This window comes from Lampris incognitus, chromosome 12 (genome assembly GCF_029633865.1).
Source record: "Lampris incognitus isolate fLamInc1 chromosome 12, fLamInc1.hap2, whole genome shotgun sequence".
NCBI classification, from domain to species: domain Eukaryota; kingdom Metazoa; phylum Chordata; class Actinopteri; order Lampriformes; family Lampridae; genus Lampris; species Lampris incognitus.
Window position 1 is genome coordinate 31,092,105 of NC_079222.1, and position 23,887 is coordinate 31,115,991.

The 23,887-nt window shown below is 44.4% G+C and overlaps 1 protein-coding gene across 2 annotated transcripts in view; it reads right to left on the bottom strand.

Annotated features, from left to right (window-relative positions):
* Positions 1–11,578: 11,578 nt before the first annotated feature.
* Positions 11,579–23,887, bottom strand: part of strbp (spermatid perinuclear RNA binding protein) — a 141,920-nt gene continuing 129,611 nt past the window's right edge. For both annotated transcript variants that reach the window (XM_056290290.1, XM_056290289.1), the window contains exons 14-19: positions 22,450–22,602; positions 19,514–19,648; positions 18,299–18,439; positions 16,930–17,044; positions 15,870–15,923; positions 11,579–12,067 (exon numbers count right to left, since the gene is read on the bottom strand). In XM_056290290.1, the coding sequence (XP_056146265.1) occupies positions 11,991–12,067; positions 15,870–15,923; positions 16,930–17,044; positions 18,299–18,439; positions 19,514–19,648; positions 22,450–22,602 (675 nt within the window). In that variant the 3' untranslated portion in view covers positions 11,579–11,990. The remainder of the gene's footprint in view (positions 12,068–15,869; positions 15,924–16,929; positions 17,045–18,298; positions 18,440–19,513; positions 19,649–22,449; positions 22,603–23,887) is intronic.

Consider the following 23,887-nt stretch of genomic DNA (forward strand, 5'->3'; position numbering starts at 1 on the left):
ACACACTTACAATAATCACAACTGGAAACGGGACTACACTACTACCTTCAGTTCCCATTTTACAGGTTTGTGACTCCCGCAGGTCTATCCTGTCCTCACCAAACTCACACAGTTCTTCAGAGATACTCATTATTATTGCCCCCCGCCCCCAATTGTATCCGGCCAATTGCCCCACTCTTCCGAGCCATCCCGGTCACTGCTCCACCCCCTTTGCCGATCCGGGGAGGGCTGCAGACTACCACATGCCTCCTCCCATACATGTGGAGTCGCCAGCCGCTTCTTTTCACCTGACAGTGAGGAGTTTCACCAGGTGGACGTAGCGCATGGGAGGATCACGCTATCCCCCCTCCCAGTTCCCCCTCACCCCTGAACAGCTGCCCCGACCAACCAGAGGAGGCGCTAGTGCAGCGACCAGGACACATACCCATCCGGCTCCCCACCTGCAGACACGGCCAATTGTGTCTGTAGGGGCGCCCTACCAAGCCGGAGGTACCACAGGGGTTGGAGTTAGACCACTACGCTACCCCGGACGCCCCGATACTCATTAGATGTGGCCATGGTCCAACTAAATTAAGATTAAAGTTGAGGCTTTGAGGCTCGAGAAACTCATCTGCCCCTTTCCGGGCATCGTTTTTGGTGAAATGTGCAGAACAGGAACTGACACAAACACTGGAGATCAAACCTGGTGGAGGGGATCAAAGGCAGAGTGGAGAAAATCAAAGCTTTTTGATCTACATTCTGTTAGATTTGCCTCCGCCGACCGTCTCTATCAAAGGCTACTCCGCGAGATCAATCCCACCCCCCCCCCCCAAAAAAAAGAAAAAAAAAAGAAAGAAGTGATGAAGAGTTTCCAGAGGAAGATCAACTCTACAAAACTGCTGACTCTCCACAAGGCGCTGAGTGTGTGTTTGTATGATGTGTGTAGACACATATATTTTTATTCGGTCATTTTCATGATAATATTTTGGGTTCAACAATAAGTTTAAAAAAAAAAAAAGAACAAAAAAATCCCCAAACAACCAACACTCCTCCAGCAGTGTGGTTGCTCCCACCATCTACTAAAATGAAAAGCTTGACCGGAAAAAATAATAATAATCACAACTACATTGAGGATACTCAATTTGTGAGTTTTGAGGTTCACTGTGATTCAAAGGTATTAACCACAGTGCTGTGATGTTCAAGCAGCTAATGGAAACACAACACATGTTTTCGCTTGGTTGTTGATATGAACATTTGGCTGGCTTTTTTCCTCACTGTTTGAATTTTCTCATCATCATTATTCATATATGAGACCTCTAATTACTGTAGCTATATACACATAAATATGTGAGCTCTACAATCATAATTAGTAGTATATCATCATATTCCTACCCTCACGACCTGTACAAGTAGATACCGCCTTGTTTAAGCCAACTGGAGTATGCGCATGTGTTAGTCCTCCAATGTTCCCACTAAAACACAACATGTGGAAAGGTGGGATCACAGCACACTTTAACTAAAAACACACACTGGAATGTGGGAGTTTTGCTACTGTGAGTGTAACAGAGATACAACCCCCCCAATAGCCTTATATAAATGAAACACTAGCTACCAAACATTCACTCCTGATCAGTTCAACACTGGATATACAGTTGTAGTTATCACTGTAATAAAGACAGAGGCGTTAAGACCCCCAGTAGCAACTTAGGAAGGCAAATAACAAGTAGATCATATTCCAGATACTGCTTTCAGGTGGGCTTCCCCCTTTTAATTAGTTTGCCATCAGCTAACTAATTTGTGTCAAAAGGCCCTTTGGTTTGGAAAAAGCCCATCCTGGCAGAAGAAGCGGTAACACGTCTGACATAGCAGAGCCATAGCAGGGTGCGGAGACGGGTGCGAGTCTGCATGTATTAGCAGGAGAGTGAAAAGACGTGAAAATCACCTTAAAACGGGAGACTGTGCTTTTGTTCCCACATACAGTGTGCAGGACAATGATGACCATTAATTTATGTGGGAGTGTGTAAATGGTACACTGTAAAAATGATCTGCTGGTTTAACTTAAAAAAGTAAGGCAAACTATTACAAGCCCTTTTCTGAGTAGTCTCAGCTAGCACACTCTAGTTGAGATTACTCAGAAAAGGGCTTGTAATAGGTTGCCTTACTTTTTTAAGTTAAACCAGCAGGTCATTTTTTACAGTGTAGACAGCAGAGCATATATCATAGTATACACATACTTTTCAGATACAGTATTTGTTACAGCAATATTCCCTGCCAGCAGTGAGACTATAGAAAATGTGCTTTCTGACAGGAAAAATATGTGTGTGGTTAAGTACAAATTAGTTAAATAGTAAGTAAGCAAGCACCTCTGGTCCGGGCCTTGTAAGCAAACCTCGGTCAGCAGAGAGCATGCTCAGAAAGGCTCAGCAGAAAAGACATCAAAGATACAGGTAAGGGGACAGGAAACCGGGAAAGAAGGGGGGGAAAGGAGGAAGAGCAAGGAAGGGAGCGTCACTATTATAACAGCACAGGTAAATAATACCAAATATAATATTGGATTTCCTAGAACTAGATTCAGTTGCTCAGTGTATATAAAATTGGAAGAAAGCTATACCATGAGATTACAGTTACATTTCACTTTGTAATTCTAAAATAATTTATACCAACAATAATTATACTTTTATGGCATATTTACATAAATACATCATAATATTATTGTCGTCAACACATTGTTATATAAACATACACCATACATATATATGTGTATACTCATGTTATAGCCACACATACACACACATACAATGTTTATACAATCGAATTGAGCTATTGCAATGCTGTGTTGGGTAAAACTCCATTGGACATTCACATCATCTCAAGTAAGTAAGCTTGAAGCCAAGAGTTCAGGTGTATTGCTATCATAAGAAAGACCAAAGTTCAGTTCAGCCTCACACACATGGAGCTGAGAATTCGTCAGGAAATCAAAAGTATTGCTTTTTTCGTTAAGTCAAACTCCTCATCTATGGTAAATGGGCAAGTAGGGAGAGAAGGCGGCGGTTTTTTCGAGCCAGTCAGTCAATAAGTCAGAAAGACTGAACCTGCCGCTTGACTCAAACACAAAGTTCTGCCAGCAGACTGATCAAAACCACAACTGTTTAAAACGGACACACAACCTGCTTACTGTAGATGGACAGAAAAACAGGTGGGCTCGAAAGCGGTCCTTGCTGTTGTCAGTCAGACGTGCAGGCAGGCTCCCTGCCTGGACAGAAACAGGAGTGTGAACGCAAAGGCCAACTCCCTGGTGTCTCTAGAAGTCAGAGAAGAGGTCTTGAGGACCCAGATGAATGATAAATGGAGCGATGGTCCGTGGCTGGTAAAAGGGATTGTCAATGAAAAGACCACCTGTAGCGAGAAGATCAGAAACAGAGAAGAGCAAAAATGAATATTATCAGCAGAATAAGAGGCGTCTACGTGTGACAGTCATCTGGAATTTATCAAGGACAAAGTACCAGCTCTGGCAGGAGCTATTAGTCCTGTTTATTTAACATTTAGTTTTCAGACAACGTAGCTTTAAGTGCTGTTGTAGGCTGTAAAAGAAAGTTTGTTGTTGGAAATACCTTGGTGTTAAATGCATTCTGTGGCATCCTTATAGTCACCTATCGTATATCAAGTTTGGGGCTGGAAGGTGACCATAGATAAAAGTACTGATTTCATCCAATGTTTCTCATCTACTTGAGTAGGTTTTATGTAAATCAGACTTGCAATGCACCAGTATAACCAGATCAACTGGTTTTGAATTTGTCATGGCTATAGAAAGTATATATACTTATGCCACTCCAGTCTCTGTGTGTGTGTATATACATAATAGACAATACACTTAATCAAGAATAAATGTTTACAGGGAAAAAATTGAGACTTAAAATGAAATCTGACACATCAGTTTGCAAATAGATTAGCACATACTTGGGCAGCCTTGTGGTATCCACTAGACTAGTATGTAGTTCAAGAGAGTTGCAAGGTGGTAACATCATATGTCATCATGGTCTCCACTTCCACTGTTAGCCCGATGATGTCCAGCTCTACATCTCCACTAAAGTCATCACCACTACAACTTACTGCAGTCTGACCAACTGCCTCAGAGGAAGAAGAAAAAAATCATGGCTGAAAGCCAACTTCCTCAAACTAAATTGTGATAAATCTGACATGATCCTCATCGGTCCCAAATCCCTTACCAAAACCACTCACAACTTCTGCCTTACCATCAATAACTCCACTGTCTCCCTCCCCACACGTCCGTAACCTTGGAATCATTTTCGACAGCAACCTCTGCTTTGAACACCACGTCAATCAAAACACCAGAAGTGCCTTTTTTCCACCTAAAAAGCATAGCCCGTCTCCATCCATCACTGTCGTCTTCTGATGAAAACTTGAGCCAATTGTCTACTGCAACAGCATTCTCTACGGCTCATCAACCAAAGCCCAGTACTTCCAGAAAAAAACTCGGTAACACTTTAGTATGGGGAACATAAAGTAACTTAGTTACTAGTGAATTAGTAATGATCAAGATGTCACTTTAGTATGGGGAACATATTCTAAGTAACAAAAACTTAATTTACAGTAATTTAACACTATTAACACTTGTAGTTTTGTGTTTTGTTATGTAAGAACAGACCATATTCATTATGTGTTAGTAAGGGAGAATAACTCTTCTTGTGGTACTACCACCTTATAAAGGCCATACTAAGCAAAGCATATTGAGCTGGTACTACCAATAAGCAATAATTCTGAGGTTATAGAGTGAAAACTCATAGTTAATGGCTTACTGGTTGTATAATAAGGCCATGCAGAATAAGGCATTAATGAGTATGTAATAATGACCAATTAAGAGCCAATATGTTGCTAATTTGCATGCTAATAAGCACCTAATTAATGGTGACTACGTTCCCCATACTAAAGTGTTACCAAAAACTCTGCTGCCCGTCTGCTTATCCACTTCCGCTCCTGTGACCATATCACCCCTGTCCACCAGAACTTCCACTGGTTCCCTGTCCCACAACGGATCCAATTCACAGTCCTTTTCCTCACTCACTAAGCCCTCCATTATCAAGTCCCCTCCTACTTCACTGACCTGCTCCACTACCATACTGCTTTCCACAGCCTTCGCTCCTCTGATGCCAACCTCCTGTCTCCACTACACAGGACCACCAGATGGGGGTGACAGAGCCTTCTCCATAGCTGCCCCCTCCCTCTGGAACCCCCTCCCCAAACACATCAGAGACTGCACCGATATGTCCGCGTTCACTCTATTAATTAAATCACAGAAAGTCGAATTAGTTCATCTGGACACAATGATTATTGAGAGAAACGTTTCATCACTCATCTAAGTCACCTCTTCAGTCTCAACTGAGTGCAAGTACCCCACCCTTATAAACAATACAGTGGCATAACGACCGAAACCAACAACCAGTTTCATGTGCAAATTGCCATGGCCATTAACTAGAGTTTCAATGGCCATGTGTACTATTCACAGAGGATTTGGGTATGGTTGCAATCACACCATTATAAGATGGCGACAGATGTACTCTTAGCCCCCCTGGTTCAGGGGTGGTTGTTTCCACTTCACATAAATGAGCTCTTTGCCTCCCCGTTCAAACCAGTGTTCCTCCCTATCAAGGATGTGCACGTCCTCATCCTCGAAAGAGTGGTCACTGGTCTGTAGATGGTGTAGACTGCGGAGTCCTGGCCTGTCCCGTTAGCTCTTCTGTGTTGTGCCATCCTCTTGGTCAGTGTCTGCTTGGTTTCCCCGATGTACAATTCGCGGCAATCCTCCTGGCACTTAACCGCGTACACTACATTGCTCTGTTTGTGCCGGGGGACCCGATCCTTTGGGTGGACACATTTCTGGCGCAGCGTGTTTTGGGGTTTCAAAGCAATGAGACGCGGTGTTTGGAAAACACGTGTCTCAACTTTTCCGAAACTCCCGCCACATATGGAATCACCACTGGTTTATGCTTAGACAGCTGTTGCCTTTCTATTTTCTTTGATTGGCTGGTGCACTGTTTGGGCATCTTCCTGGCTTTGACAATGCTCAGTTAGATTAACCACACTTAACCAGGGTCTGCTTAATGTGAGATTCCTCCCCGGTGGGGATGTTGTCAGCTCAGTGGTACAGCATCCTGATGACTCATAGTTTGTGCTCCAGTGGATGATGAGAGTCAAACCCTAAGCACTGATGAGTATGTGTTGGTTTATGGTAAACAACAATCACAATGTCCCACATCTGATTACAACTTCAGTCTAAGAAGGCTAACCTGGCATTTTTCACATCCTCCCTGGTGAACTTGACGTGGTTGTCCACAGTTAATGTGGTCGGTGAAATATGGTACGTCTTGAGATTTAATTTTAACCCAGGTGTCGTCAAGTCAATTTTATTTGTATAGCCCAAAATCACAAATTAGAATTTGCCTCAAGGGGCTTTACAGCAACACAACATCCTGTCCTTAGACCCTCGTATCGGATATGGAACAACTCCCTAAAAAAAACCTTTAACAGGGAGAAAAAATAGGAAGAAACCTCAGGGAGAGCAAAAGAGGAGGGATCTCTCTCCCAAGACGGACAACATGCAATGGATGCTGTGTTTACGCAATTTACATAATACAACATTGAAAGAGGATAACAGAATTATAAAACATATGAAGAATATGATGAGGAGGATGCCAAGCAGTGTCCAGATGCCACCAGAACAGCCCAGGACGCAAGCCACGTGACCAGAATCACCATGTAAAAAAAAAAAGAAAAGTCACACATTTTAGTGAGAGAAGGATATAACATTAAAACAAGAAAACAAAATTATATGGATTTATAAGCTATATAAAAATAAAATGTGATAAGGGATGCCAAGCACTGTCCAGGTGGCAACCACAATCGCCATGAAGACCTGGGAGGAGGACAGACTGCACTTGCATACAAGGCAGACTCACATCACGCCATTCACACACAGAAGAAGAGAAAGGAGAAGACATCATTCAGAGAGAAAAAATATGTGACAGCAGAGAACAGGTTGCAATAGCCAATAATCTATACACTATATTCTCGTCGGCAGAAGAGTGCTTGGTAAATTAATTGAGACAGAAACCGACCCGCTATGCAGTACAGTTTGTTAAGCACTCAACTTAAAGGCAATTAATTGTAGGCGAAGGCAAAAATATGAGTTTTAAGTTTGTATTTAAAGGACTCAACAGACTCTGGTTGTGTGATGGCAGCAGGCAGGTTATTCCACAAGAACAGGGCCCGATAGGAAAAGGCCCTGCCACCAGCTGACTCCTTTTTAACTTTGGGTACACACAGGAGCCCTGTATTTTGAGAGCAGAAAGCTCGAGATGCAATGTACGGTTTAAGGAGTTCAAACAGGTAAGATGGGCAAACCCATTTAGGATTTTATAAGTCAGCAGAAGCACCTGAAGTCTGATCTATCATGGATAGGAAGCCAATGAAGGGAGGCAAGAATTGGTCTAATATAGTCAAATTTCTAGTTAGGATTCTAGCTGCAGCATTCTGAACCATCGAAGACTTTTAGTTCTAGCGTGTGGCAGACCTGAAAACAGAACATTATAGTAATCAAGTCTGGGTGGAACAAATGCATGTATTAGAGTCTGCATCAGCCGTGGACAGGAAAGACCGGATTTTAGCTATGTTATGAAAAAAGGCAGTCTTGGTGATTTCTTTAATGTGCTTATCAAAGGAAAGGCTGGGATCAAACGTAACACTAAGATTTCTGGCTGCCACACTTTGTGAACTCACAGAATTGTCAATCATTATCATTACTTGAGCAAATTGGTGTCTATGTCTAGCAGGGCCAATGATCTGCATCTCGGTTTTATCCGAATTTAAAAGCAGAAAGTTTAGTGACATTCAATTTTTCACAGCAGCCAAGCAAGCCTCTAAATGTATCATTTCAGTATGACCATCAGCCTTTATAGGCACACACAGCTGAGTATCATCAGCATAGCAATGAACATTTATTCCATAACTGCGTATAATTTGGCCAAGAGGTGAAATGTAAAGAGAGAAAAGTAGAGGGCCAAGAACTGAGCCCTGAGGCACACCATATTTAACGTCAGAGTATTTTGATGTAATATTACTTTAGTAGACACAATGTGTTCTCCCAGATGAGTAGGACTTAAGCCGAGAGAGCTAAGCCAGAGACACAAAAACTACAATTTAATCTGTCTAATAGTATACAGTGATCAATGGTGTCAAAGCCTGCACTGAGGTGCAGTAGTAGAAGCACAGAAATGGTTAATAAAAGATCATTCACATTCTGGTCAGAGCAGTTTCAGTGGAGTGACAGGCCCTGAAAGCTGATTGAAAAGGTTCATATAGATGGTTTTCTTCTATATGGGTAGAAAGTTGTTGATGCACAACTCTCTATAGTACTACCACAAATCTAAACCAATGGCTAGGTGGTGTCCCTGGATAGGACACCAGGGCCCTCTTTTCCACGTCCTCCATACACAAGCTGGTCACTATAGGTGAAACTGGGGAACACACACACCCATGAGTCCAAGAGTACATCTGTTGCCATCTTAAAATTCTGTGATTGCAAGCACTCTCAAATCCTTTGCAAATAGTACACATTGCCATTGAAACTCTAGTTAATGGTCACGGCAATTTGCATATGAAACCGATCATTGTTTTTGGTTTATAATGGTGGGGATACCTGCAGTCAATTGAGACTGAAGAGGTCAGTTAGATGAGCGATGAAACGTTTCTCTCAATAAACAGTGTCATGTCAAGTCAAGTCAATTTTATTTGTACAGCCCAACATCACAAATTACAAATTTGCTTCAGGGGGCTTTACAGCAACATGATATCTTGCCCTTAGACCCTTGCATCGGATAAAGAACAACTCCCTAAAAAAAGTTGTGTCCAAATGAACTGATTCCACTTTGTGATTTTCCTACCTGGATTACTGAGCAGGCATAAAGACCCCATTAATCAAAAAAACACCTGTTCAGAATTGCTTTAATGTGTGATTAAGGCTGTGTTTTATGCTTTTAGCTGTTGATTTTATGTGTTTTGTTTTACATATGTAAAACGTCTTTGAGTATTTTGAAAAGCACTGTACAAATATTATTTGTAAATAAATACAACAAATAAATTATATATAATTATATGTAATACTGTACAAGTATCATTATTATTACACTGAACAACACGTTTTTATCAAACGTTTTGCTTCCTGAAAACAAATTAGATTATGATAGACAATGTCAAACTGAACACAAAAATAATTTCCGATTTGCTGTATCACGTAGGAATTTGGAGAAACATTAAAATAACTTATTTAATTTAACAAGTTTAATCACATAATGATGCTGACACACTGTGTTAGTTCAACTGAGCTTAAAATGTTTTGCAGCTGGTTTTCGTTTGTACTCAGCATCTGGTGCCTTTCGTGTCAGTGTCCAACAATAGTCGGCCAGCATTGATGGATTCCAGTTGCCCTGAGACCTCTTTTCCATGGCCGCAATGTCCTGGTGAAACCTTTCACCATGTCCGCCACTGACTGCACGAAGCTCAGCAGGGAAGAAGTCCAAGTGTGAATGCAGAAAATGAATTTTCAAGGACATGTTGCACTTCATGGTTTTGTGTGCTTCAAGCATGTTGTCAAGCAGCTCGATGTAGTTTGGCGCTCTGTAGTTGCCAAGAAAATTCTAAACAACACCCTTAAATGCCTTCCATGCTATTTTCTCCGGCCCTGCTAGCAGATCTTCATCTGTCCTTGATGACCTGTCTGATTTGCGGACCAACGAAAATGCTTTCCTTAATCTTGGCATCAGTTGTTCTTGGAAACATCGGTCTCAAATAGCAAAATCCATCGCCTTCTTTGTTCATTGCTTTCACAAAATGTTTCATCAATCCGAGTTTTATATGAAGAGGAGGCAGAAATATTTTTGTTGGGTTGACAAGTGGTTTATGCGCCACACTTTTCTGTCCTGGAATGAAATGCTGGTGGCAGAGGTCACACATTTTATGGGGCACGATTTCAATGACAAAACCAACACGCTGTGCATGTCACTTGCTATTCTATGATATAGCCCCTCAGACCAAACTGTCTCTTCCATTTATGACTGACACCATAAACATTTCTGCTGTGGTGCATCTGTACTACATAGCCCTCGTTGTTTTAACCTCTGCAGTTGCAGTTTGACTGTCCACTTTTTGAACAGCCTTTTTAACAAAAGTGTTCTCAGTGGCACGGGGCCCAGACCCAGTGTGCAGGACCAGTCCTGTGAGGCTTAAGGTTTATTCTATATGCAGATGAACTTGCATATTAACCCTTTGATGCAAACATAGGAAAAAAGAGATCTTGGGGTAGTCCAAGCCCACATTTCAGTGATCAAGCTTGTGCTGATCCTTCATTGAAAACACATTTCTTTTGGTTCCTAGTAGCGGCTTTCCATTTTCTTATCTGGTGCTTGTGTATGGGACGTTTGTCATTTGGGTGTATGCACAGTAATATATGCTAATGCAGGATCCTTTGGAATGTTATACCCTACAACCATATAAGTATATAAAATGTATTCTTTATATCCTTTTAAAATACCAAGTCTACTGCAGTTCATGAAGACAGATGTACTCTGTGACAGTGAAATGTTCAGCTCATTTCCAGCTATAATTTGGGGCAAGGAGCTGGTTTTATTTGTGCCTGCAATGTAAAATAAATCTCTCTTAACTGAAAAAAGAGATTCATAGCAATGGCGAGAGACGGGTAGGGTGACAGGAAATGGAAGTAATATATATGTTGATGACAGCTCTGTTTGAAATGATGGTGGAAAACCAAAGGGATTGGGAACATGAGTCGGTGCACAAGGCAGAATCTTTGCAAGTCTCTCCTAAATTCCTCCTTTCTAAAGACACATAAATCAGGGGTTGAACGATTAAGGAGACACACTGAGGTGACAGGCAAAGTCTTGGCTGAGATTCGACCTTTGTGCATGACTCGGTGAATGAGGGTTCAATGTCCATGTGTGACAGTCCAGGTATGGGATCAGGTAGAAGGTAAATCTAAGGCTGAGTTCGTAGTTAAGTCTGAACCATTCCATTCTATTATCCAAGCCACTTATCCTAATCAGGGTCGTGTGATGCTGGAGCCTATCCCTGCAGTCATTGGGCGGCTGGCGGGGAGACACTCCGGACAGGCCGCCCGTCCATCACAGGGCCGACACATTCACACCTAGGGACAATTTAGTATGGCCGATTCACCTGACCTACGTGTCTTTGGACTGTGGGAGGAAACTGCAGACACAGGGAGAACATGCTAACTGCATACAGAAGGTGACCCGGGACGACCCCCAAGGTCAGACAACCCCAGGGCTCGAACCCAGGACCTTCTTGCTGTGAGGCAACAGCACTGACCACTGGGCCACCGTGCCGCCCCAAGTCCGAACCAGTTATTTGTGATTATACTCATTCATAGCTTTACATTACAGCAACTAAAAAAAATGCAAGACAGAAGAACGCTGCTGCATCTAGAACCCCTACCTGTCTATACTAGGCCAGGGCCTTCAAATCAGATATACACCAGGCAGTGTTTAGCTTTTACAGGTGATGAAACTTTATTTTTTTTTCCACATTGTGTGATTATTCCTACACATCCTTCACACAGCTCATATTTATTTTTACAGAGAATGTGTGTTTGCCAAAAACTTCAAGGCCTCATCACTTCCTAAGGAGGAACAGACATGACAGCAAAAAACTGAAACTGAGGCTCAAAAAAACGAGGTAACAATTCACAGTAGAAATCCTCAAAAGTTTTTTTTTGTCTGACGAAATTGAACCTGCAGTATTTTTCATATTTTTTTTGGAAACAGTAAGAAAAACAACAGAAAAAAGCAAATAAACATTTTTACAAATCTTCAATTTCTTAATCCCCTCCCTTTCTTTCAACGTTAAAGAAGTAATCCCTTCTAGAGACAAGATGCTAGGTGCGTTTGGTATGCGTGTCTCCTGTGCTAATGAAATTTGAAGTGGTTGATGAGGTAGGCAGGCACTTGCACGACAGGCAACACAAACGCTTTCTTGGGGAAACCTAGAGGGGAGACATGAGAAGAGCACAGCTCTGCGTGAGGCAATACATAACCAAGTACTTCTACTACACGATACACGAAACTACCAGCTTATCCAACCTCCACAGGGTGACTCTGCTTGTGAAAGAGCAGTAAGGACTGAGTGCATGTGAGTGACAGCCTCGCCAAGACGCAGAAGGTGTAAGGTGAAGGGAAAGACAGGAAAGTTGATGTCGGATTAGTATTTATATTTTCCTAAACTCTTTCAAATTATGTTCGAGTTTTATAATTGTTATTATCTGTATTGCTCTATGAATGTTACTTTTTTTTTTTCACCCCCTTCTCCCAATTGTACTTGCCCAATTGCTCCACCCCCTCTGCCGACCCGGGGAGGGCTGCACACTACCACATGCCTCCTCCCATACATGTGGAGTCGCCAGCCGCTTCTTTTCACCTGACAGTGAGGAGTTTCACCAGGGGGACGTAGCGCGTGGGAGGATCATGCTAGTTCCCCCTCCCCCCCTGAACAGGTGCCCCCGACCGACCAGAGGAGGCGCTAGTGCAGCGACTAGGACACGTACCCACATCCGGCTTCCCACCCGCAGACACGTCCAATTGTGTCTGTAGGGACGCGCGACCAAGCCGGAGGATTCGAACTGCCGATCCCCGTGTTATAATGTTTTATTTATTTACCCCCCCCCCCCCCCCCCCGGTGTTGTATCCTTCAACATTCTGGAGTGGCTTCACTAAATGCCGTGTGCCCTTCTATCTAGAAGTCCCAAAGCACGACAAACTAGACAGGAAATGAGATATAACCGTCAAATCAACTAAAACAGTGTACACGCCACACCTGACGCGTTTAACGCCCTCTCCTTTTGCCATCTCAAACACCAGCCGAGCCAAAGGCAACATCTGGATTTGACCTCTGAACCTGTGTTGGGATACTACCTCTGTGCTGCCTGCATGTCCCTAGAAGATGAGGTTTAACACAGACATGGAAAACAACTGCAGCTAACATCACACTCATACTCGAGTATCAACTGAACCCTCTCCCAGAGGGAATTGAGGAGCATCCCTGGAGTACAGACTCAAACCAGACCTTCTTCATTTTCCATTCGATATAAACTTAATTGTATTTTTATCTACTTATTTCAATTTGAATTCAGCTTCCTGCCATATGTGGGAGAGGGCTGAAGCTGCTTGATTCTCTATAGTTACTCACTGTGGCAGGACGTGCTGAGAACAGAAACGCAGGGTGCAGGTATGTTTTTGCGTCAGTGTTTTTAGAGTTAACGTCGTAAACTATCAAAACATATTTGGCTGTAAACCCGTTCAAAATATACATGTTGGCACAACTTTCCTCCAGGTATGTAAATGAGCTGTAGCATCGTTCATTATGAATACAGCGTCCCAACCAGCGGTTAGGCAGGAGTGCCATATTTACTTATGTCTCCCAATTGTTGGAAGAGAGCCAGCACAAGGACTCAGGGGACTAACGGTGCAACACCGGGTCATAAATTCAAGTTTCAAAATGTGGCTCAAGGGCCTACTATCATGTCTGTTTCAGGATAGGGCTGTGCGATATGACGATACATACCGTGTGACGATAGAAATCGTCTATCGTTTCATAGTAAGCCCTATCATTTATTTCGTTGTGTCACAAATCACACTCTTTACGGCAATATTTTTCATCATTTGGACGACCCCTTCCACTCTTTGCACAGCACGGACGCAGGCAGGAAGTGTGCATGAAGGCAATACAAACATGGAGGGCAGTGAACGTAACACAGTACGGGGAAATTCCGAACACAAGGACTCCGACCAGCCAGGACAAAACCAGGAGCTTGTACCTAAAGGGGGGCTGCTGCTATCGTATGGACGGGGTTTGGGTATGAAGAGTCTGACACGGACCAGAAAACCATCCATTATCTGAATGGCTTATGCTGCTCTCAGGGTCGCGGGAGACTATCCCAGCAGTCACTGGGCGGCAGGCAGGGAGACATCCTGGACAGGCTGCCAGGCCATCATACAGGGCCGATGCACACATTCATACCTAAGGGCAATTTAGTACGGCCGATTCACCTGACCTACATGTCTTTGGACTGTGGGAGGAAACCGGAGGCCCCGAGGAAACCCACGCAGACAACATGCAAACTCCACACAGAGGACGACCCGGGATGACCCACCAAGGTTGGACTACCCCAGGGCTCGAACCCAGGACCTTCTTGCTGTGAGGCGACTGCCCTAACCGCTGCGCCACCGTGCCGCCCCAGAAAACTGTACTTTGCAAAATATGCCACATGCCGGTCCCCACAACAGACTCCGACACCACTAGTCTCGTTTACCACCGACGCAAGAATCATGTCAAACAGTACGGAGAGAGTGTACAGACGAGAGCCGCAAAGGCACAGCCGAGTTCTCAAAACACACCCCAGACATGAATATTTCATATTTTGTTACATGTTTTATTGAGAATTTGCGCAAAGGTTCTTAATAAAAGGAGAAAAATAATCAAATATGAGTATCTTTTGTCGAGTAAAAAATTCAAAATGTAATAAGAAAGAGGCCTTTCCACGTGGTCAGTTTATCTAAACTATTTATTCATTGTATTTACAGAAAATGTGCTATATCGTGATATGAAGGACCTACTGTATCATGATATGAGATTTTGGTCATATCGCACAGCTCTATTTTAGGATATTGAATATATTACTGTTCTACCAATTATGTAGTAGTAGTAGTACTGGCATAATTGGTAGAACAGTCTACTACTACTACTACTACTGTAGTAGTAGACTGTTCTACCAATTATGCCAGTTGTGACAAAATGTGAGAAAGATAACCTGTGGAGGCCCTACGACTTAAACCAAACGATACGACTGTTCAGTTCCAGCTCCACCCGGATAAGTTGAACTAAGCAGGGTTTCATGTTGAGGACCGAGAGGTTTTCAAGTGTGTACTACACGTCTACTAAGGCCCCATCATATCGCTACCTGCACGTAAGACTTGTTCAAAACTCCCAAGCTCCAGACCGGACACGGGTTCCACTGAGCGCCATACACTTATTACACAAGGTTAGGTCTGTTAACACGGATGTGCACATGAGAGAGACAAATATATACAGGGAGTATGTGGAGATCAAACTGCAGGTGTATGTGCATCTGTCCCTGTGCAGATATAACAAATGTTGCGTGTCAGTATTATTGGTTTAAGATGTAAGGGTTAAATGTAAGAGCTGTAGACTGAAACAACAGAAAAGCTATCCAGTCAAACAAAAGAGGTAAATAAGGAAGAGAAGATCATGAAATAAGCAGTGAATACACATTCACCCAGAGCACAACAAGAGTTGTTCCAACCACATAAGAAAACAAAATTTTAGCTGCGTTCCGAGTAAAATTTTGTTAGGTTAATTAACTTGGGTGTCAACTGAGACTCAGTTTTATGGTTAAGAAAATGACCCAAAAATTATGATGATACCAAAAACAAGTCTGAAGAAACAAGAAGCATGAATGCAGAAGGCTGCTGGAGAAGAAGGGCAGAAGGTAAAAGGAAGGTTTGAGGGAGGTGAAGAAGAATGAAAAGAGCAGTTGTCAACAGTCTATCTAAGTCTACTACCTAAGGCTGATTTTACGATATCAGCTGTAACGGCTAACAGTTAGCAGAGAAAGCGCACAATCTGAACCCTGAGCTAGAGCGAAGGCGAGGGCAACTCCACCCTAGCTCAGGCGTCTTCTGAGGGAAACAGCGAGTATATTTTGGGGGTGGGGGTGTGAAGGAGGTAAGAAGAGTGCAGAGGGTAAGGTGATCTGGATGAGGGGCACGTACCATAGGCAGGGGCAGCTGCTGCAGCAGGGCCATATCCATATGGTGTGCCAAAGCCTTGGGAGAGAGAGAAAGACTGAGAAAGTTTCTAAACCAAGAGTTGGTCAGACTTTGCACTTATGAGTGTATTTTTCATTCACTTCAGAAAGTTACACAACCATTTGTAATGCTAGTAAATGCAGGACTAGTGGGTTCATACGTTTTTGTTTTAATTTTTCCTCCTTTTTCTCCCAGTTGTACTTGGCCAATTATCCCATTCTTCTGAGCCGTCCCGGTCGCTGCTCCACCCCCTCTGCTGATCCGGGTAGGGCTGCAGACTACCACATGCCTCCTCCGAGACATGTGGAGTCACCAGCTGCTTCTTTTCACCTGACAGTGAGGAGTTTCGCCGGGGGGGTATATAGCACGTGGGAGCATCCCGCTATTCCCCCCAGTTCCCCCGAACAGGTGCCCCGACTGACCACAGGAGGCGCTAGTGCAGCGATCAGGACACACACCCACATCCAGCTTCCCACCGGCAGACACGGCCAATTGTGTCTGTAGGGACGCCCTACCAAGCCAGAGGTAACATGGGGATTCGAACCGGCGATCCCAGAGTTGATAGGCAATGGAATAGACCACCACCCTACCCTGACGCCCCTGTGGGTTCGCAAGTTAAAAGGTAAGGTAATACCCGTCTTTAAAAAATAATTACTACAAATAAATAAATAAATAAATACTGCATGTCTTTTTTGGAGAGGTAACATTTATCATGTTGTTTGAGATTTTGTTGCATATGTTTACTGTTAACTTTATTTATTGTTTTGTGTTTTTTTTGCATGTCCGAAATAAACTAAACTAAACTAAAATGGGTTCTACTGATAAAACACGAGTCTGAGCACATACAAACATGAACACAAACACTGGTTTGGCTTGGTAACTGATCAGGTTATAAACCCAGTACGTCTCTGTTGTGTGTTGTATTGTGTTGTTAATGGTTATCTGGCAGCTTTGTTAGACCACAGACACACACATCCCCGATCCCACATTCCTACACGTAAACACATATATCTCCACTTGCTACCTGGCGTGACAAATCTGGGCGCAGCAGCATTGATGAAGGTTCCCCTGGTAAGCGGCGCTCTTCCTCTGGCCACATGGGCCGCTACTGCCGAGCCTACGGACGGTGTTCCTTTGGTCTGGACACATCAACATACACAGAACAAACGACAGACAAACCACACATATGACACAATGTGTATATAACCGCACATAAAGAAAATGTGTGCAAGTGAACACAAACATGGTGTGTAGATACACACACCTCATGGCCATTTAAACTTGGAAAAAATATTTCTAACACAGACGTGTTTTAGATGAGATTAACATATCATTCTGTACCGAATTAGCCATCCATCCATCTATTATCCAAGCCGCTCAACCCAGTTGGGGTCGCGGGGATGCTGGAGCCTACCCCAGCAGTCACTGGGCAGCAGGCGGGGAGACACCCTGGACAGGCCGCCAGGCCATCACAGTGTCGACACACACACCTAGGGATTATTTAGTACGGCCGATTCACCTGACCTACATGTCTTTAGACTGTGGGAGGAAACCGGAGCACCCGGAGAAAACCCACACCGACACGGGCAGAACATGCAAACTCCACACAGAGGATGACCCGGGATGACCCCCAAGGTTGGACAACCCCGGGGTTCGAACCCAGGACCTTCTTGCTGTGAGGCGACGATACTAACCATTGGGCCACCGTGCCGCCCGTACTGAATTATCGACAAGGTAAAATGGTAGAAAGGTGGCTACCCCCACCCTTTTCTCCCCAATTGTATCCGGCCAATTACCCTACTCTTCTGAGCTGTCCTGATTGCTGCTCCACCCCCTCTGCAGACTACCATATGCCTCCTCCGATACATGTGGAGTCGCCAGCTGCTTCTTTTCACCTGACAGTGAGGAGTTTCACCAGGGGGACTTAGCACGTGGGAGGACCATGCTATGCTCCCCCTCCCTCCCCAAACAGGCGCCCCAACCGACCAGGGGTGGCACTAGTGCAGTGCCCAGGACACACACGCACATCTGGTTTCCCATCCGCAGACATGGCCAATTGAGTCTGTAGAGACGCCCGACCAAGCTGGGGGTAACACGGGGATTCAATCCGGCGATCCCCATGTTGGTAGGCAACGGAATAGACCGCTACACTACCCGGAGGCCCGAAAAGTGGCTGTCTAACACCTGTTGAGATAGATAGTACTGATCTGATAAACACTTGCTGCGTTACGAGCCACCTCGGCAAACAATGCTGACCAATCAGCGTCCTCATAGTGGCCATATTGACTGAGCAGGGGATGAACTAAAACATTAGAATTCAATAAATTTTCAGAGATAAGATTACCAAGCCATGGCAATAGGAGAGAGGGCTCAGTGTTTGTGTGTGTACTTACCTGAGGGAGTATCTTCTTCTTCTTCTTTGCGGCTGCATTGGGACCAGAGAAGAGTTTCTCCAGAGCAGCCAGAGCAGCGCTGGCCTTTGCTAACTTTTTATTGGGGCCTGCCCCACGGAACTTCTGCCCATCCACTTCCACCTGACACACACACACACACTCTGAATTATTTGTCAAAGAAGTAAACAGGAATACATTTCAGAAGGCTAGTTGAACAAGTCTGGTTGCTGTAGTAGAGTTTCTTTATGTTCATTTCTCCAATCAACTAACTGTTGTAATACCTTCCATTAGTCTGTAGGGTGAAGGGTTCTGCCGTTACATATAACAGTTGCCCCAACCCCCCACATGTACACACGCAAATCTAACTAAACCCACGGGCAAGTCAGTCAATCAGTCAGCCAGACAGTCGGCGAGCCACGCAGCCTGGGCGAGGAAGACAGCTTGTTTAGCAGCGCCCTGCTGTCAGCCATCCCGACTCATCAGTCAGCGGGGCAACGGAGTGGCAAGGCGTGACGGGAAACGGTGCACCCCATAGAGAACGGGCGCTCCTCAAACAGCCAAGCTGACTGATTCACCCAACCACTGATTTATACTGTACTGGTGTGTGTGTGCACATACGCATGAGAATGGGTGTACCTGTGTCCCAACGTTTCTAAATGTGTGTGCATAATGTGCCTTAGCCACTACAGAGCTTTAAGTAAGTGTGTGCTAGCATTAACGAAGAGTCACTCTGCTCTGCTAAACCTTGTCTGGACCTGAACGTGCATGTGATTTTACACTTGCACCTCATGTACATTACTCTTGATAGGAATATGGCCAAATGTCAAGTGCCTCCTCACCTGAAATAATTGTAAAGGCGTGTGTGTGTATATATATATATATATGTGTGTGTGTGTGTTTGTATACTTAAACACACACACACATAGATATGTCCACAGGATGTTTCAATGAAATCTTCGATGTAGAAAAAAGAGCTCAACAATTCGGAGCAAAATATATTTTTTATAGCTCAAAGTTGTTAAATGGCAGAACAAGCTTGTTTCGTGCTCAGTGCACTCATCAGCAGCTGCCTTATATATAGATATCTATCTATATATCTATATATAGATATCTATCTATATATATATATATATAAAAACACACACACACAGCATTCATACATACATCCGGTAGCACCTGATGATTTGTGTGTGTTTAGGTATGCAGAAGTCAAACCTCCATGACAAAACGTTTATCGTAGCTGGCTCCGCCCTCAGAGATGATCTCGTACTTGAGGCCTCGTCTTTTCTCGTTCAGCTCCATGACGGGGTTCTTCCCACTGGCTGTCAGTATGGGACCCAGAGTTCGCATCTGGGAAGAGCAGGTGCTGACTTTAATACAGTTTGTCAAGGTACTTTTAACGCTCTTTTAAACGGCTCACAACACAAGAGCGTCTGTTAAGATGGAAGTGATCATGGCAATAACGTTCACAAACACAGAACGTAGTTCAAAATCTCAGCAGGAAAGAGAGCCGCAAACAAAAGTCATTGGACGACCTTTACAGTACAGTTGTACTGAGATACTGAGATTGCAGTAACCCGCACTCTTCTGTGCTGAATGTATGCTGTACACTGTGTTTACGTTGTAGTAATTGTTATACAACCGTGTGTGATGAGATTTGCTGCATTGATTTAACGGTATGTTTTTATTGTATCTGGTGAGACCAGAGGTGATTTTCCGGCCTCAGCTGGACTATAAAGTTGTATTCTATTTTATCCATTTCATGCTTGGTTGTCTCTGGCTTAATGGGTTATATGAGCCATGGGAGCAAAATATGAATGGAATTTGCAGTGTTTTTTTAACTGCACAAGTTTCTCAAAGCTTTTAAAAGGTACCCAATGTAGTTTTAATTTTTTTTGGGGGGGGGGATTCCCCCCCCCTTTTCTCCCCAATTGTATCTGGCTAATTACCCCACTCTATCCTGTCCTCACCAAACACACACAGTTCTTCAGAGATACTCATTATTATCCCCCCCTTCCCCGCCCCCCTAATTGTATCTGGCCAATTACCCCACTCTTCCGAGCCGTCCTGGTCGCTGCTCCACCCCCTCTGCTGATCCGGGGAGGGCTGCAGACTACCACATGCTTCCTCCCATACATGTGGAGTCGCCAGCCGCTTCTTTTCACCTGACAGTGAGGAGTTTCGCCAGGGGGATGTAGCGCGTGGGAGGATCACGCTATTCCACCCAGTTTCCCCTCCCTCCCAAACACGCGCCCCGACCGACCAGAGGAGGCGCGAATGCAGCTGCCAAGACACACCCACATCCAGCTTCCCACCCGCAGACACGGCTAATTGTGTCTCCAGCGGTCCTCATGTTGGTAGGCAACGGAATAGACTGCCACGCTACCTGGACGCCCATAGTTTTACTTGTAAACACACTCGGTTTTGTTTACATTCCAAATGTCTCACCACAACACAGTGTGTTTGTCCTGAAAGCCTAATAAATGTGTTACACACATCGCCCCCCTCATGAGTCATTAGCGAAGCCTTATTTTGCCGTGTTTTGAAAGCGGCGCCGTTTACGTCTCCAACCAGCCAAGGCACAACGTCACGACGACAACATACCCGGGACCAAACGGCAACATTCACTTAAAAAAGCTAATGTTCTTCTGTTCTTTTTATTGTGGGATCATCACGCTACTGCCACCAACTGTCTGAGTGTGACCAAGTGAAACGACTGTAAAACCTCATTCACCTCTCTGTTTGGCCGACGTCATCAAGTCTTTGTGGAACATACCAGTTTTCCTGGTTAGCTATCAGGAAATGTTTTCAGCCAAGGTAATATAACAAGTTTCAAATCAACACTATCATCCCCACCAAACTCCTCTCCCTTGGCCTCAACCCCTCTCTCTGTAACTGGATCCTGGACTTCCTGACCAACAGACCTCAGTCTGTTAGGTTAGGTGATCACACCTCCTCTACCCTGACCCTCAGCACAGGTGCCCCTCAAGAATGTATTCTGAGCCCCCTCCTTTTCTCCCTCTTTACCCACGACTGCCTGCCAACTCACCCTTCAAATGTTATAATTAAGTTTGCAGATGACACCACAGTCATTGGCCGTATCACCAACAATGAAGAGACGGCCTACAGAGATGAGATTGAGCACCTCACATCATGGTGTACAACCAACAATCTTGTCCTTAATGTGCAGAAGACAAAGGAGCTGATTGTGGACTTCAGGAGGTCTAGAAGCTGCAGCCACTCCCCCATACACATCAATGGGGTGGAAGTGGAGTGTGTTTCCAGCTTTACATTTCTTGGAGTCCACATCAGCGAGGACCTTTCGTGGACATTAAACACCCAGGCCCTTGTGGAAAAAGGCCCAACAACGCCTGCATTTCCTGAGGAGCGCCCATCTACCCCCCAAAATTCTCACCAACTTCTACCACTGCACCATAGAGAGCATCCTGACCATCTGCATCTCAGTGTGGTACGGCAACTGCACCTCAGTAGACCAGAAAGCTCTGCAGCGGATCGTCAAGGCGGCCCAGCATATCACCGGTACCCAGCTCCCAGCCATAAAGGACAATTATCACAAACGCTGCCTTCGAAGGGGTCTGAGCATCAGCAGAGATCCCACCCACCCCAACCATGGACTGTTCTGCTCTGGGAGGCGCTACAGGAACCTCAGAGCCTGCACTACCAGGCTCAAAAACAGCTTCTTTCCACAAGCTGTTGCCCACCTGAACCAGGCTACCCACTGAATGTCTAGATATTTTTAAATATTTTGTACTCCAGCTCCTTTTTTAACTTATTTTTAGCTTTTCGTCTTCATGTGTGTATATCTTATATTGTGTTTGTCTGTGTCTGTCTTGCACTGTTTGGTGAAGTCACAGCCCTCATTTCATTTTTAACATGTGCCTGCACATTGTTTTTAATGACAATAAATTGAATTGAAGTTCGTGATCTTACACCCGGGTAACACAAGTTGCTGTTTATTGTTCAAAGTATGACAGTTAGCCCATTTAGTGTTACTGCTAATTATGTTCATGACTCAGATTTGTATGTGGCGTTATATAATGATGCTCTTACACGGCTTCTGAATATATCATATTTCAATTTTTCTTGACTCTAGTCAAGCGTTTAAAGTTATTGTGTGTGTCTGTGCCCACCTCCGTTGTGTTGGAACTGTCCGAGGAGTGTGTTGGGTTATTGCTGGCATGTGTGGATGTCTCGCTCTTCCCCTCGCCATCTGACTTCTCGTCTGAACTCATGGGGTCCAGGTCTGCGTCGGAGCCTGTGGAGTGGCCCATTCCCTGGAGAACCTAGCCCAGAGGGAGACAAATGAGGAGGTATTTGTGTGAGTGTGCAGGAAACCACAAGAAAAAGAGAAAAGAAGTGAAAAACAAACGTGTTCTCAGGAAACCCCCCCAGCAAAACTGCTGTTATTTACTACGTGGTCAACTTAAACTGACATAGTAGTGTACTCTCGCATGGCTCAGAATCCAACGACACACTTTGAAAACCAACAAAAATTCAAAAATGTTTTGATGTTGATGCTAAATGCTTAACCGCTTAATTACTGAAAAATAAAGCGATCCCTGAGCTCACCCAGTACACACTATATGTGTGTGAGTGTGTGGTTTGTTTTCCATTACAATTGATTTACTGGCTATCCTGAAAAGCCAGATACTTCCTCACTTTGAACAAGGCAATGTTTGTCCTTACAAAACTCTTTGCAAAGAGATTCAGTAAACTATGTAGGCAGGCGCCCGGGTAGCGTGGCGGTCTATTCCGTTGCCTTCCAACATGGGGATCTCCGGTTCGAATCCCCGTGTTGCCTCTGGCTTGATCGGGCGTCCCTACAGACACAATTGGCTGTGACTGCGGGTGGGAAGCCGGATGTGGGTATGTGTCCTGGTCGCTGCACTAGCGCCTCCTCTGGTCGGTCGGGGCGACTGTTCAGGGGGGAGGGGGAACTGGGGGGAATAGCGTGATCCTCCCACGTGCTACGTCTCCTTGGTGAAACTCCTCACTGTCAGGTGAAAAGAAGCGGCTGGTGACTCCACAAGTATCGGAGGAGACATGTGGTAGTCTGCAGCCCTCCCCGGATTTGCAGAGGGGGTAGAGCAGCGACCAGGACGGCTCGGAAGAGTGGGGTAATTGGCCAAGTACAACTGGGGAGAAAAAGGGGGAACGATAAAAAAAAAAAAAAACTATGTAGGCAGAACACAAGTGCAAGTTTTCTGACCCAAATAGGTGATTATGTTACAGCTGCTGAACCGGACACTGTAATACACACAGAGGGAAAGAGAGTAAAGACGTGAGCGAGAATGAGGTCAAAAGTGGACATGTAAGGGAGAAAGATAACAAGAACGGAACGGACAGGGGAGAGAGGTTGAAATATATACATATTTATATATAAACTTTGTTAAAAGAAACACTCAACGGTAGGATAGTGCTCAACAAATAAGGAGCAAAATAATGCAGTTAGTCAAGTAAATTCTCTATGGGACAGTACAAACCTGTTTCATTCCATAAGCAATCACGTTGACAGCTGATGATTGCTTATAGCATGAAACAGGTTTGTACTGTCTCATAGGGCCCTTT